Genomic DNA, 16,217 nt, shown 5'->3' on the forward strand with positions numbered 1-16,217 from the left:
CTTCAATTTAAAAAAATTAAAAAAAATAGAAGGCATCGACTTCAGCTCTGGAATCCCTCCCTGGACTTGTGCTCCTGGTTTTTCTTTGGCTTCTGAGGATTTCTCTAATTTTCTATGAGCTATGCATTTAAAAGTATTTTAAAAATATATTTTATCTGGCCTTTTTAGATATTTTGTATCACAAGGGTTTCAAGATACCTAGTTTACTACGTTCCTGGAAACAGAAGGTATTAATTTCTTCTATCGTGTGGTTTCTAAACATCACAGTGGCCCTTCTCTGAGCATTCCTATGCCCTTCTCTGAGCATTCCTATTTAGTTAATGTCTCTTTTTCCTGTGAATGCTAGCCGCATCACATTTCTTGAGTTACGACCTGACCAGAATACAAGGTAGTCATTATTTCTCTTACTCTGTGTACACTGTATCAATTCATTCAGCCTAGGAGTACATCAGAATATTGAACACTGGGTCATTACTAATTTACTCAGAATTTCTGCTTGACTGAAAATTTACAGATCTTTTCCCAAGATGATTTTACTTTTTTTTTTTTATAAATTTTATTTATTTTATTTTATTTATTTTTTAGCTGCATTGGGTCTTCATTGCTGCACGCGGGCTTTCTCTAGTTGGGGCAAGCGGGGACTACTCTTCATTGCGGTGCACGTGCTTCTCATTGCGGTGTCTTCTCTTGTTGTAGAGCACGTGCTCTAGGCATGTGGGCTTCAGTAGTTGTGGCTCGCAGGTTCTAGAGCGCAGGCTCAGTAGTTGTGGCGCACAGGCTTAGTTGCTCTGTGGCATGTGGGGTCTTCCCAGACCAAGGCTGGAATCCATGTCCCCTGCACTGGCAGGTGGATTCTTAACTACTGCACCACTAGGGAAGTCCTGATTTTACTTTTTTGAAATGTAAATACAGGACTGTTTTTTTGGGGGGGGGGTAGGTTTTTTTTTTTTTTTTTTTGGTCTTTAGTGCCCATCACAGAGTACGCTCTTAGTAAATAAATGAAAGACTTTATTTATTTATTTATTTTTGGCGGCATTGCGCAGCTTGTGGGATCTTTGTTCCCTGACCAGGCATCGAACCCAGGCCCTCAGCAGTGAAAGCGTGGAGTCCTAACCACTGGACCACTGGGGAATTCTTCAATAAATGAATGACTTTACATCTCTCACTTTAAAACTTTTCCATATTGGATATGACATTGTTTTAGCATAAGATAATTTTGAATCCTGATCCTGTTATTCAATATATTAGCTACCCTTTGGGTATTATATCATCTGTAAATTGGATGTTTTCATTCAAATAGCTAGAGACAGAGTCAAGGACAGAGCCCTGAAGCACTGAAGACTTCTTTTTAGGTTGATATCAATTACTTAATTCAGTTTTTTGTATGTTGGTTTTGGTTTTTTGACCAGCCATGAGTATACTTAGATGTACTATTTTCCCACTGATTATTTCACAATTGTCCACCAGGTTAAAGTGAGAAGCTTTGTCAGATACTCTGCAGTGGGGGGATGGGCCACGGAAGCACTCTGCAGAACCCTCCAGGTCAAGGGCCTAAAACACCCCTGGCCTAAGGAAGAGGAGCCTGTAAGGAACCCTAATACTTTACCCTTTAACACTCCTGGGCAGGTGCTGGTGGATGTGCCCTGTACGACAGACCGCCACTCCCTTCGTGAGGAGGAGAACAACGTCTTTCAGCGTTCAAGGAAGAAGGAGCGGCAGATGTTGCCTGTGTTGCAGGTGCAGCTTCTTGCGTGAGTAATAGATTTACAGAAACTCAGGACTTCGGGCCAGAGTGCTGTGGGGGTGTCTGGTCACCTGGGGGGCTTGGGGGCTAGAAGCTGTTGCCAAGACCATTACCCGTAGAAGGGTCTTCTGGCTGGGAATCTGCCTGGAGGAGACAGTCATCACTGGATGGTCTTTCTCTGGGACATAAGGACTCTATGTGGAGATTGGTTCAAGATGGTGTAGTAGAAGGACATGCGCTCACTCCCTCTTGCGAGACCACTGGAATCACAGCTAACTGATGAACAGTCATCAACAGGAAGGCACTGGCACTCAACAAAAGAGATACCCCACATCCAAAGACAAAGGAGAAGCCACAGTGAGATGGTAGGAGGGGCGCAATCACAATAAAATCAAATCCCATAACCGCTGGGTGGTGACTCACAAACTGGAGTGAAGGTTCTGAGCCCCACGTCAGGCTTCCCAACCTGGGGATCTGGCAACGGGAGGAGGAATTCCCAGAGAATCAGACTTTGAAGGCTAGTGGAATTTGATTGCAGGACTTTGACAGGACTGGGGGAAACAGACTCCACTCTTGGAGGGCACACACAAATTAGTGTGCACATCAGGACCCAGGGGGAAGGAGCAGTGACCCCATAGGAGACTGAATCAGACTTACCTGCTAGTGTTGGAAGGTCTCCTGCAGAAGCGGCAGGGACAAGGACACTGGTGGCAGAAGTTCTGGGACGTACTCCTTGGCATGAGCCCTCCCGGAGTCCGCCATTAGCCCCACCAAAGAGTCTCTAGGCTCCAGTGCTGGGTCACCTCAGGCCAAACAACCAACAGGGAGGGAGCTCAGCCCCACCATCAGCAGACAAGTGGATTAAGGTTTTACTGAGCTCTGCCCACCAGAGCAACACCCAGCTCTACCCACCACCAATCCTTCCCATCAGAAAGCTTGCACAAGCCTCTTAGATAGCCTCATCCACCAGAGGGCAGACAGCAGAAGCAAGAAGAACTACAGTCCTGCAGGCTGCGGAACGAAAACCACATTCACAGAAACATAGACAAAATGAAAAGGTAGAGGACTACATACCAGATGAAGGAACAAGATAAAATCCCAGAAAAACAACTAAATGAAGTGGAGATAAGCAACCTTCCAGAAAAAGAATTCAGAATAATGATAGTGAAGATGATCCAGGACCTCAGAAAAAGAATGGAGGCAAAGATTGAGAAGATGCAAAAAATGTTTAACAAAGACGTAGAAGAATTAAAGAACAAACAAACAGAGATGAACAATACAATAACTGAAATGAAAAATAACACTAGAAGGAATCAATAGCAGAATAATTGAGGCAGAAGAACGGATAAGTGACCTGGAAGACAGAATGGTGGAATTCACTGCCGCAGACCATGATAAAGAAAAAAGAATGAAAAGAAATGAAGACAGCCTAAGAGACCTCTGGGACAACATTAAACGCACCAACATTCGCATTATAGGGGTCCCAGAAGGAGAAGAGAGAGACAAAGAACCCGAGAAAATATTTGAAGAGATTATAGTTGAAAAATTCCCTAACATGGGAAAGGAAATAGCCACCCAAGTGCAGGTAGCGCAGAGAGTCCCAGGCAGGATAAACCCAAGGAGAAACATGCCGAGACACATAATAAATTGACAGATATTAAAGACAAAGAAAAATTATTGAAAGCAACAAGGGAAAAATGACAAATAACATACAAGGGAACTCCCATAAGGTTAGCAGCTGATTTCTCAGCAGAAACTCTACAAGCCAGAAGGGAGTGGCATGATATATTTAAAGTGATGAAAGGGAAGAACCTACAACCAAGATTACTCTACCCAACAAGGATCTCATTCAGGTTCGATGGAGAAATCAAACGCTTTACAGACAAGCAAAAGCTAAGAGAATTCAGCACCACCAAACCAGCTCTACAACAAATGCTAAAGAAACTTCTCTAAGTGGGAGATACAGGAGAAGAAAAGGACCTACTAGAACAAACCCAGAATAATAAAGAAAATGGTAATAGGAATATACATATCGATAATTACCTTAAATGTGAATGGATTAAATGCTCCAACCAAAAGACACAGGCTCACTGGATGGATACAAAGACAAGACCCACATATATTCTGTCTACAAGAGACCCACTTCAGACCTAGGGACACATACAGATTGAAAGTGAGAGGATGGAAAAAGATATTCCATGCAAATGGAAATCAAAAGAGAGCTGGGGGACTTCTCTGGTGGCGCAGTGGTTAAGAATCCACCTGTCAATGCAGGGGACATGGGTTCGAGCCCTGGTCCAGGAAGATCCCACATGCCAGTTGCAGAGCAACTAAGCCCGTGCACCACAGCTACTGAGGCTGTGTCCTAGAGCCCGTGAACCACAACGATTGAGCCTGCTTGCCACAACTACTGAAGCCCATGCTCCTAGAGCCTGTGCTCTGCAGCAAGAGAAGCCACTTCCATGAGAAGCGTGCACACCACGATGAAGAGTAGCCCCCACTCGCCACAACAAAAGAAAGCCTGTGCACAGCAACGAAGACCCAACACAGCCAAAAATAAATAAATAAATAAAATAAATTTATAAAAAAAAGAAAGCTGGAGTAACAGTACTCATATCAGATAAAATGACTTTAAAATAAAGAATGTTATAAGAGACAAGGAAGGCCACTACATAATGATGAAGGGATCAATCCAAGAAGATGATATAACAATTATAAATATATATGCACCCAACCTAGGTAGGAGCACCTCAATACATAAGGCAAATGCTAACAGCTATAAAAGAGGAAATCAACAGTAACACAATAATAGTGGGGGACTTTAACACCTCACTTACACCAATGACCAGATCATCCAGACAGAAAACTAATAAGGAAACACAAGCTTTAAATGACACAGTAGACCAGATAGATTTAATTGATATTTATAGGACACTCCATCCGTAAACAGCAGATTACACTTTCTTCTCAAGTGCACATGGAACATTCTCCATGATAGATGACATCTTGGGTCACAAATCAAGCCTTGGTAAATTTAAGAAAATTGAATCAAGCATCTTTTCCAACCACAACGCTATGAGATTAGAAATCAATTACACGGAAAAAAACCGTAAAAAACACAAACACATGGAGGCTAAACAATATGCTACTAAATAACCAAGAGATCACTGAAGAAATCAAAGAGGAAATAAAAAAATACCTAGAGACAAATGACAATGAAAACATGACGATCCAAACCTGTGGGATGCAGCAAAAGCAGTTCTAAGAAGGAAGTTTATAGCAGCACAATCCTACCTCAAGAAACAAGAAAAGTCTCAAATAAACAATCTAACCTTACACCTAAAGGAACTAGAGAAAGAAAAACAAACAAAACCCAAAGTTAGTAGAAGGAAAGAAATCATAAAGATCAGAGCAGAAATAAATGAAATAGAAACAAAGAAAACAATAGCAAAGATCAATAAAACTAAAAGCTGGTTCTTTGAGAAGATAAACAAAATTGATAAACCTGTAGCCAGACTCATCAAGAAAAAGAGGGAGAGGACTCAAATCAATAAAATTAGAAATGAAAAAGGAGAAGTTGCAATGGACACTGCAGAAATACAAAGCATCCTAAGAGACTACTACAAGCAACTCTATGCCAATAAAATGGACAACCTGGAAGAAATGGACAAATTCTTAGAAAGGTATAACCTTCCAAGACTGAACCAGGAAGAAATAGAAAACATGAACAGACCAATCACAAGTAATGAAATTGAAACTGTGATTAAAAATCCTCCAACAGGGACTTCCCTGGTGGAGCAGTGGTTAAGAATCTGCCTGCCAATGCAGGGGACACAACTTCGAGCCCTGGTCTGGGAAGATCCCACATGCTGCGGAGCAACTAAGCCTGTGTGCCACAACGACTGAGCCTGCACTCTAGAGCCCACGAGCCACAACTACTGAGCCTGTGTGCCACAGCTACTGAAGCCTGTGCGCCTAAAGCCTGTGCTCTGTACCAAGAGAAGCCACCATAATGAGAAGCCTGCGCGCTGCAACGAAGAGTAGCCCCCGCTTGCCGCAACTGGAGAAAGCCCACGCACAGCAATGAAGACCCAACGCAGCCAAAAAAATAAATAAAATAAATTAATTTAAAAAAGAAACAAACGAACAGAAATCCAGGACCAGATGGCTTCACAGGTGAATTCTATCAAACATTTAGAGAAGAGCTAACGCCCATCCTTCTCAAACTCTTCCAAAAAATTGCAGAGGAAGGAACACTCCCAAACTCATTCTACGAGGCCACCATCACCCTGATACCAAAACCAGACAAAGATACTACAAAAAAAGAAAACTACAGACCAATATCACTGATGAATATAAATGCAAAAATCCTCAACAAAATACTAGCAAACAGAATCCAATGACACATTAAAAGGATCATACACCATGATCAAGTGGGATTTATCCCAGGGATGCAAAGATTCTTCAGTATACGCAAATCGATCAATGTGATACACCATATTAACAAATTGAAGAAGAAAAACCATATGATTATCTCAATAGATGCAGATAAAGCTTTTGACAAAATTCAACACCCATTTATCATAAAAACTCTCCAGAAAGTGGGCATAGAGGGAACCTACCTCAACATAATAAAGGCCATATACCACAAACCCACAGCAAACATCATTCTCAATGGTGAAAAACTGAAAGCATTTCATCTAAGATCAGGAACAACACAAGGATGTCCACTCTCACCACTATTATTCAACATAGTTTTGGAAGTCCTAGCCACAGCAGTCAGAGAAGAAAAAGAAATAAGGGAATACAAATTGGAAAAGAAGAAGTAAAACTGTCACTGTTTGCAGATGACATGATACTATACATAGATCATCCTAAAGATGCCACCAGAAAACTACTAGAGCTAATCAATGAATTTGGTAAAGTTGCAGGATGCAAAATTAATGCACAGAAATCTCTTGCATTCCTATACACTAACATCAAAAGATCAGAAGGAGAAATTAAGGAAACAATCCCATTCACCATTGCAACAAAAAGAATAAAATACCTAGGAATAAACCTACCTAAGGAGGTAAAAGACCTGTACTCAGAAAACTATAAGACACTGATGAAAGAAACCAAAGATGACACAAGGAGAGATATACCATGTTCTTGGATTGCAAGAATCAATATTGTGAAAATGACTATACTACCCAAAGCAATCTACAGATTCAATGCAATCCCTATCAAATTACCAATGGCATTTTTTACAGAACTAGAACAAAAAAATCTTAAAATTTGTATGGAGACACAAAAGACCCTGAACAGCCAAAGCAATCTTTTTTCTTGAGGGAAAAAAGCGGAGCTGGAGGAATCAGACTCCCTGACTCCAGACTATACTACAAAGCTACAGTAATCAAGAGAATGTGGTGGGACTTCCCTGGTGGCACAGTGGTTAAGAACCTGCTTGCCAATGCAGGGGACACGGGTTCGAGCCCTGGTCCAGGAAGATCCCACATGCCGCGGAGCAACTAAACCCGTGCGCCACAACTACTGAGCCTGCGCTCTAGAGCCCACGAGTCACAACTACTGAGCTCACGTGCCACAACTACTGAAGCCCGCGCACCTAGAGCCTGTGCTCCGGAACAAGAGAAGCCACCGCAACGAGAAGCCCGTGCACCGCAACAAAGAGTAGCCCCCGCTCGCCACAACTAGAGAAAGCCCGTGCGCAGCAACGAAGACCCAATGCAGCCAAAAATAAATAAATTAATTAATTAAAAAAAAAAAAAAAAGAGAGAATATGGTGGTGGCACAAAAACAGAAATATAGATCAATGGAATAGGATAGAAAGCCCAGAGATAAACCCACGTAACTATGGTCAACTAATCTATGACAAAGGAGGCAAGGATATACAATGGAGAAAAGACAGTGTCTTCAATAAGTGGTGCTGGGAAAACTGGACAGCTACATGTAAAAGAATGAAATTAGAACACTTTCTAACACCATACACAAAAATAAACTCAAAATGAATTAAAGACTTAAGTGTAAGGCCAGACACTATAAAACTCTTAGAGGGAAACATAGGAACACTCTTTGACATAAATCACAGCAAGATCTTTTTTGACCCACCTCCTAGAGTAATGAAAATAAAACCAAAAATAAACAAATGGGACCTAATGAAACTTAAAAGCTTTTGCACAGCAAAGGAAACTATAAACAAGACAAAAAGACAACCCACAGAATTGGAGAAAATATTTGCAAACGAATCAACAGACGAAGGATTAATCTCCAAAATATATAAACAGCTCATGCAGTTCAATATTAAAAAAACAACCCAGTCAAAAAATGGGCAGAAGACCTAAATAGACATTTCTTCAAAGAAGACATACAGATGGCTAAGAGACACATGAAAAGCTGCTCCACATCACTAATTATTAGAGAAATGCAAGTCAAAACTACAGTGAGGTATCACCTCACACCGGTCAGAATGGGCATCGTCAGAAAATCTACAAACAGCAAATGCTGGAGAGGGTGTGGAGAAAAGGGAACCCTCTTGCACTGTTGGTGGGAATGTAAACTGATACAGCCAATATGGAGATCAGTATGGACGTTCATTAAAAAACTAAAAATAGAATTACCATATGACCCAGCAATCCCACTGCTGGGCATATACCCAGAGAAAACCATAATTCAAAAAGACACATGCACCCCAGTGTTCATTGCAGCACTATTTACAATAGCCAGGACATGGAAGCAATCTAAATGCTGACAGATGAGTGGATAAAGAAGATGTGATACATATATACAATGGAGTATTAGCCATAAAAAGGATCGAAATTGGGTCATTTGTAGAGACATAGATGGACCTAGAGACTGTCATACAGAGTGAAGTAAGTCAGAAAGAGAAAAACAATATATGTGTATATTAACTCATATGTGTGGAATCTAGAAAAATGGTACAGGTGAACTGGTTTGCAAGGCAGAAATAGAGACACAGATGTAGAGAACAAACGTACGGACACCAAGTGGGGAAAGCGACGGGGAGGGTGGTGGTGGTGATACGATGAATTAGGAGACTGGGATTGACATATATACACTAATATGTATAAAACAGATAACTAATAAGAACCTTCTGTATAAAAAATAAATAAATAAAATTTAAAAAAAAGAAAAGACTGTGTGGTAGGACATGCATAGCAGGATGGGCTGCACAGATTCACTTTTACCTCTATGCTAGTCCCCATGTCAAGTGAGTAGCACAGTTTTGAAAAATAGTTACTGAGGTTAAGGCTCTGTAGAGCTGGGGTAAGGACTCAGTCCATATCCAGCATCAGGGTTTGGTTTACAACCAGAGTCAAAGATCAGGGGACCATTTCAAGAGGACTTTTGGAGGAGAGCCCATGGAGTAAGGTTGGATTGCTCTCAGCTTTGAGAACAACTTTCAGGTGGTGTCAGTGTGGAAGGCACTTCAGAGGCTAACACAGCTACCCATCCCACAATACACTCCCCTATCCTTCCAGCTTCTTCTGATGCGCTTCTACTTCTGGGAAGCTTACTAGTCACTGCTACTCTCTCTTTCTGGTTACAGGGCTGGACTCCTTGCTACCAAACCAGGAGGCCACGTTGTCTATTCCACCTGCTCACTCTCACACTTACAGAATGAGTATGTGGTGCAAGGCACCATCGAGCTCCTGGCCAATCAATATGGCATCAAGGTTCATGTGGAAGACCTGACTCACTTCCGAAAGCTTTTCATGGACACATTTTCTTTCTTCCCATCCTGCCAGGTTGGGGAGCTGGTAATCCCAAACCTCATGGCCAATTTTGGGCCTATGTACTTTTGCAAAATGTGTAGAATGACGTAGCATCACCCTGTTCCTGAAGTCCTGTTGTAGGAAGACAAAGCGTGTACTCTTGTGAAGACCAGTGGCAGAGGTGCACTCTGGCCTGTCTCCATCCCATTCAAGTCTTTCTATAGACAGTTTTCAGCAGTAGGAAGTAAGAGTTTTTCTGTCCTGCTGTCCAATTGTGGAGCATCAGCACGTTTCTAACTCACTTATTACACTCCACTTCCAACCCCTACTCCCCAACTCTGAGCCTGTGCTAAAGGTTCCTGCCCCATTAGGGGCTTAGGAGGAGGAACCTGTGAGCAGGGCCACTCTTTAAGCTGTAAACTTGGGAAGAAGCATTTAGCCAATAAAATTGTTGAAGCTCCATGGAGCTGGGACTGTAGTTGGGGGGCCTCACGTCACTCCAAGTAGTGTTAGTTCCTTTTGTACCCAGGTACCCAAAGCGCAGGACCTCAGCCTGGTTACAGAGCCCATCTCACACTTGAGGTGAGAGTTCTGCATGATAAGTCTTGAGCAGCCGAAGGGCTTAAACAAGCCTACCAAGTTTCTCCATATGTCCCATGATCTAATTTAAGAAACAAGTAACTAAAATGTTAAGCCAGTGCATAATAATCTGCTTACTTACTTTGAGAAAGCTCTCTTGAGCTGAATAATTCCAGCCATTCCTCCTGCCGTCAACAGCACTGCTTCCCAAATGTGGCTGGGAAGAGGTCTAGTGGCTCCAGTGGCTCCTGTGCTCTAGAGCCTGTGAGCCACAACTACTGAGCCCACGTGCCACAACTACTGAAGCCCATGTGCCTAGAGCCCATGCTCCGCAACAAGAGAAGCCACCGCAATGAGAAGCCCGCGCACCGCAATGAAGAGTGGCCCCCACTTGCTGCAACTAGAAAAAGCCCATGCGAAGCAGCAAAGACCCAACGCAACCAAAAATAAATACATTTTAAAAAACTAAAAAAAAAAATTAAAAAAAAAAGAATGTTCATAGCAGCCCTGGTCACAAAAGCAAACCCAAATGCCTATGAGAGTGGACAAATAAAATGGAATATTCACACAATGGAATATTATACAGGTGTCAAAACAAATGAGCTACAATAACACATAACAATATGAATGATTCTTAGCAAAAATATATTAAATGAAAAGTTTAGTCCCAAAGATTAAATGTAGCATGATGCCCTTTAGAAATAAAACTTTATTCTTTTTTGTTATTATTTACATACGATATAATGTATCAATTTTAAATGTACCATTTAAATAAATTTTGATAATTCATTATAATAGTATAGCCATCATCACCATCAAAATATAGAAAACAATTCCATCTTCTAAAAAGTTTCCTTGTGCTCCTTTGCACTTAATCCCGTTCTCCCACTCCTGGTCCCAGGTAATCACTAATCTGCTTTCTGTCACTATAGTTTTGCCTATTCTAGAATTTCACATTATGGAAGAGAGAGTTGATTTACAGCTGGATTGCAAAGGCTGTGTCTTTATCTGGATGTCTGTTTTTTCACTCTTGGCCGAGGTAAGGGCATTGGTATTTCTAATGTGCTATTTAAATCTGAAGCTCCCCTGGTGACTCCCAAGGTCACTTTATTTACTGACGGTTTACAGCTGGCCTAACTGGTTACATGTGTGTGGCTTGACTACATGGCCAGAGTAGCATAAAAAAGATCTGAGCTCTCCCACAGCCAAGATTCCCCGCACAGATCATGGAGATTCAATCCAAAGATAGAGTACTTTGCTTCACATCCTTGCTAATACTTGGTATTATAAATTTTAAACTTCATATCCTGTCCCAATGCATTATGTCTTTGCCACTTCCTTCACCAAGACACAGTGTCTCTTTCCTCACCCCTTGAATCTGGGCTGACTGTATGATTTGCTTTGACCATTTAAATTTGGTGGAATGAATGTTGTGTAGGTTCTAAGCTTAGGCCTCAAGAGGCCTTGCAGCTTTCACTCTCACCTTGGAACTTTTCTACTGCCATGTGAAGAAGCCCAGGCTAGCAGCTGGAGACATGTGACGGACACCAAGCTAAGACCTTCTAACCTCAATTAAGTGGTTAAATGACCCAAACTGCATGAGTGACTCCAGTCAAGACCAGCTTAGCTTGCTGATTCCCAGAATCATGAGTAAATAAAATGGTTTTTAAACCACTAAGTTTTGGGGGTGGTTTGTTACACAGCAACAAATAATTGACACGTGTGGAAAACCCAAATCTGACTGTCATTTACCTGCTTACAATCCTTTGTTCTCTCTGCATTGCCTGCAGGATCAAGTCCAAACTCTGCCCTGGCCCCTGGTGGTTAATTCTATCTCTGCTATCCCCCAATGCTCCCTTCTCTCACAAGTTCTTTGTGTATCCCAAGCATAACCTGTCCCCTGGTGCCTCTGTATCATGACACATTGTCTTCTCTGTCTAAATGCCCTTTTCTCTCTGTTCTTGCTAGCCCAGGTTTCCACCCCCTCCAGGAGGCTTTCTCTGATTTTCTAAAGCAGACTGAGTTGTTCCCTTTTCTGTGCTTCCCCAGCCCTCTGTATATATTATGAGTATAACACTTCCCTTGTGTGCTTTCTCTCCTCACCCCATCCCCAAACTGAGAATTATTCGGGGCAGGAAGCTAGTATCTTGCATCTCTAACCCCCCAGCACCAATATGTTTGGTACATAAAAGGCATGAGTACAGACTGAGTATCTCATATGTGCTAGGCCTCATCCAAGATACTAGAGAGAGGGGTGATCAGAATGCACAAGGTCTTTGTTCTCAAGGGATGTACAATCTAGTGGGAAAGATAGATAAGAAATTACAGATGAATTACAACTAAATTACAAGTGAGCAAAGTACTGAGAGAAGTGTACAGTGCGTATACCTGGGAGACCTAACGTAGCCTGGAGGAAGACGTGTTCAAACAGACCTGGGGATGAGGAGGAGTTAGATTAGTGAGGCACAGGAGGAGGTTGTGTGTGTGTGAGGGCTGTCCTCCAGCAGAGATAACAGGCCGTGTGACTGAAGCTCCTGAGGCTGGAGAGAGATGTTCCGGGACCTGAAAGAGGTCTAGTATGTTGCAACGCAGAGAGAAGGGGACGCTTGTGAAATATGAGGTCAGAGAACAGGCGGAAGCCAACTGCACCAGGGCTGGCAGGCTCTGAAGGAGTGAGTACTTGGAGTAATTGGAAGCCATTGCAGGAGTTTTAAGCTGGAAAGTGACCTGAGCAGATTTCCACGGGCCTCCCACTGGGAGTATGGTTATCAATAGAATTTGCTGAATGAGGAAGTTAAATAACTGATTCAACAGAAAATGCTTCTGAAGGTCAGTCCAATACTTAAGCTTCCTCAGCCCTCCCCTCTCTGAGTAAAGGGAGCTGCTGAATTCCCTGCTGTTCAGACTGAAGTTTGAGGTGACCCACTAGGAGGCACACTGGCAAAGTCAGGTGTACCTGGGAGAGTGACCAGGATGGAGAGGAAACTGAAAGTTCCATCCTGGGAAGAAGAACTGGGAGCATTAAGCCAGGAGACAGCTGTTCTCTTGCTCTCTATACATCCCCTGCTCGACCAGTGCCTGCTTCACCTGTACCCTACTCATCTGACTGACCTTCCTACATGCTTGCCCCAGGCCCCAGCTAATGATTGTTCTAACTTTAGCCACCGTGATAGCTTATCATAGGGGTAGTGAGAGGTGTGCCCTTCTGCTAGTTTCCCTGGTAACCAATAAGCCAACCTAACATCAATTTCCCCTATAACTGGTAACCTACACCTACCCCTGGGAGTGAAGACTGCCACCAAGTCCGGCCCCGCCAAGTCCAGCCCCGCTGCAGAGGGGTGTCGCTCCAGGACCTTGCACAGACATGTAAGCTCCCTCTATCCATTAAACCGCTGATGTCTCTGTTGCTGAAAAAGAGAGAGAGAGAGTGAGAGAGAGAATGAGAGATGCCTGCATCTAAATAGGACTGTTCTGAGGCAGGGGGTGCAGGTGTGTTTTGAGTGTCTCCAGGGTCAGTAGGGCTGGGGTCAGTAGAAGAAAATTGTAGTGAGCCAGATTGCAGATCAATAGAAAACCTTTAAACTAGTGCTTTCTGGACTGTGGTTCACAACCATAATTCATTCGTGGTCATGGAATCAATTTTTTGCATATGGTAGGCATTAGGATTTTTCAGAGATAGCTAGTTACTCCTCTTCCTGAAGGAAAGGTTACTCCTCTTCCTCAGAAGTGTTGCCTTCCCCACTCCCTCTGCAGTTGGGCATGGCTATGTGACTTGCTTTATGAAATATTAGTAGAAGTGGTGTCTTTCTTCCACATTTCTGGATGGAAGCGTTGAGAGTGAACATCAGGTTTGCCATGTCATTCCCACCACAGTGACCATGGAAACATATGTTGAGATGGAACTTACATCAGCCTGAGTGCCCAAGTGACTCTGTTGAGCAGAACCCCCTGTGGACCTGCATTAGACACGGGGCGAGAGTGAAAAATAACTGCCGTGTTCAGCCTCTGAGATTTTGTGTTGTTACTGAAGTATAACTTGGTCTCTCTCTCTCTCTCTTTTTTTTTTTTTGGCTGCGCGGCTTGTGGGAACTTAGTTCCCCCACCAGGGATTGAATCCGGGCCCTCAGCAGTGAAAGCACGGAGTCCTAACCACTGGACCACCAGGGAAGTCCCTACCTTGGTCTCTTTTGACCTATCCAGCGGGCATGGATCAGCTCCTTATTTTTTTTCTTATTGATTTTTTTTTAATCAAAGTATAGTTGATTTACGATCTTGTGTTAGTTTCACGTATACAGCAAAGTGATTCAGATATATATATATATATACACACATATATGTACATAATACTTTTTTTGATTATTTTTCATTATAGGTTATTATAAGATATTGAATATAGTTTCCTGTACTATACAGTAAATCCTTGTTGCTTATCTATTTTATGTATAATTTTAACAAAAGAGAATAGAATAGAAAATATCAGATGCAAACCAATCTATAGTGACAGCAGATCAGTGGTTGCCTAGGGAAAGGCTAGATTACACAGGACCATGAGGAAACTTTTGGGGATGATGGATGTCTTGATGGTGGTAATGATTTTACATGTATATACATATGTAAAAAACTCATGACACTGTATACTTTAAATATGTGCAGTTTATTATGCACCAGTTTTATCTCAATAAAGCTATAAGATATATGCATAGAAAACAACACATTTTAAAAGATCATATACAAACAAAAAGATAGGCATTAAATTATGAGTTGCTTATGGGTGGAGGGAGGATAAGATTGGGGAGCAAAGATAAAAAACAGATAGTATATGAGAGGGGCTTGGATGGATCAATGATGATAATGTTCTGTGAACTGAGGGGTATGATGAATTCAATCCCTCTGCTTCTGATGGCATAAATGGATGAATGAACAAACTATTAGTCAAGAAAGGTGGCTGGTGGTATGCCTTTCTTCTTGAGTTGTGTTGGTCTTACCTCCCAGGAGGCTTTTCCCCTGACTCAGAGGGTTAACTGGTCAGGAGAGGGAATGTGACCAAGAAGTGGGCAGGTAGGCTGGGACTCCTACAATGTCACTGTCCCTTTTTCTTTTTTCCCTTCCTTGTCTGTTCTAGGGGACCAGAGTCACACAGTTCCTCTTTGTTCTGTTCCTCGCAAGCCCTGATTCCCTTAGTGGTTGCCTTTCCCAAACTGGGGCACTTCATTTAGAGAGTATTTCATCACACTCGAACCTGGACTGTTATGTTATTTATTGAAGGGGCAGGGAACAGCCCCAAAGTCACAGCAGTTCCAAAACAGTACTCTGTATATTCCCAAGGCTGTACTCACTGCCCATTCCTGCTTGGACCCTCCCCAGGTCTTTCTTGGGGAAGACCCTGGCTCCCTCTGGTGTCTTAGACTGCTTCTCCTTTTTCTTCAATTTGATATCACCTGCTTTCTATCTTCTAAGAATTTTACTTTTTGGGGGATTTGTTTGTTTACCAATAATGCCTCTGTTATTCTTTTTGTTATTGTTATTCTTTTAAAAATATGTTTTTCTGTTATTTTAATGAAGAAGGTAAATGCATGTGCTTCATCTGCAAAATGCATGTGCTTCATCTGCCGTCTGGAACCTGAGGCCTCTGAATTGGGTCTTGAAGGATGAATAGAAGTTTGCCAGGCAGTGTGTTGCAGGGTTGGGGTGAAGATTTTGGAAGAACATCGGACATTAGAGGCCAAGGGAAGTGTGTCCCAAGGCACAGAATAATACTGGGACCTAAAGTGTTTGAGGAAGGCCGAGAAATGAGTTAGGACCTTCCTTTGTACATATGCTCATTCTGACAGTCTGCCAGAGTCGTTAGATACTGAGTTTTAACCCTACCCGTGTGTTCCCCCAACTTACAGAACCAGATGAGGGCATCCACTAGAACTGTGGGCTCTGTCTCTCTTAGATGCCCCTGTTTGTGAAGGAAGTTGTAAGCAGGTTGTCGCCAGCTTGAGCAGAAGCCAGAGAGCTTGGTAGCTGAATATCCAGACTGTCAGCATAGTGACATCAGAGTCACTGAGGACAATGGCCCCACACCTTCTGGTTTCAAAGGGATTCACCTTGGTAGAGCCAGGAATTGCAAAAATTCCAGTCCTAGAGAGCCAAGGGCAAGAGGCCTCTTTGGGTGG

At 42.5% G+C, this 16,217-nt stretch overlaps 1 protein-coding gene across 3 annotated transcripts in view; it reads left to right on the forward strand.

The window, feature by feature from the left end:
* NSUN4 (NOP2/Sun RNA methyltransferase 4) overlaps positions 1-14,721 on the forward strand; it is a 36,611-nt gene extending 21,890 nt beyond the window's left edge. The window contains exons 5-6 of one of the 3 annotated variants that reach the window (XM_059921928.1): positions 1,627-1,751; positions 14,151-14,721. In XM_059921928.1, the coding sequence (XP_059777911.1) occupies positions 1,627-1,751; positions 14,151-14,169 (144 nt within the window). In that variant the 3' untranslated portion in view covers positions 14,170-14,721. Of the gene's footprint in view, positions 1-1,626; positions 1,752-9,311; positions 9,938-14,150 lie in introns of those variants that run through there. The other 2 variants (XM_059921921.1, XM_059921916.1) reach the window with 2 other exon arrangements.
* The last annotated feature ends 1,496 nt before the right edge of the window (positions 14,722-16,217 follow it).

The sequence above is a fragment of the Balaenoptera ricei genome, chromosome 1, assembly GCF_028023285.1.
Source record: "Balaenoptera ricei isolate mBalRic1 chromosome 1, mBalRic1.hap2, whole genome shotgun sequence".
NCBI classification, from domain to species: Eukaryota; Metazoa; Chordata; class Mammalia; order Artiodactyla; family Balaenopteridae; genus Balaenoptera; species Balaenoptera ricei.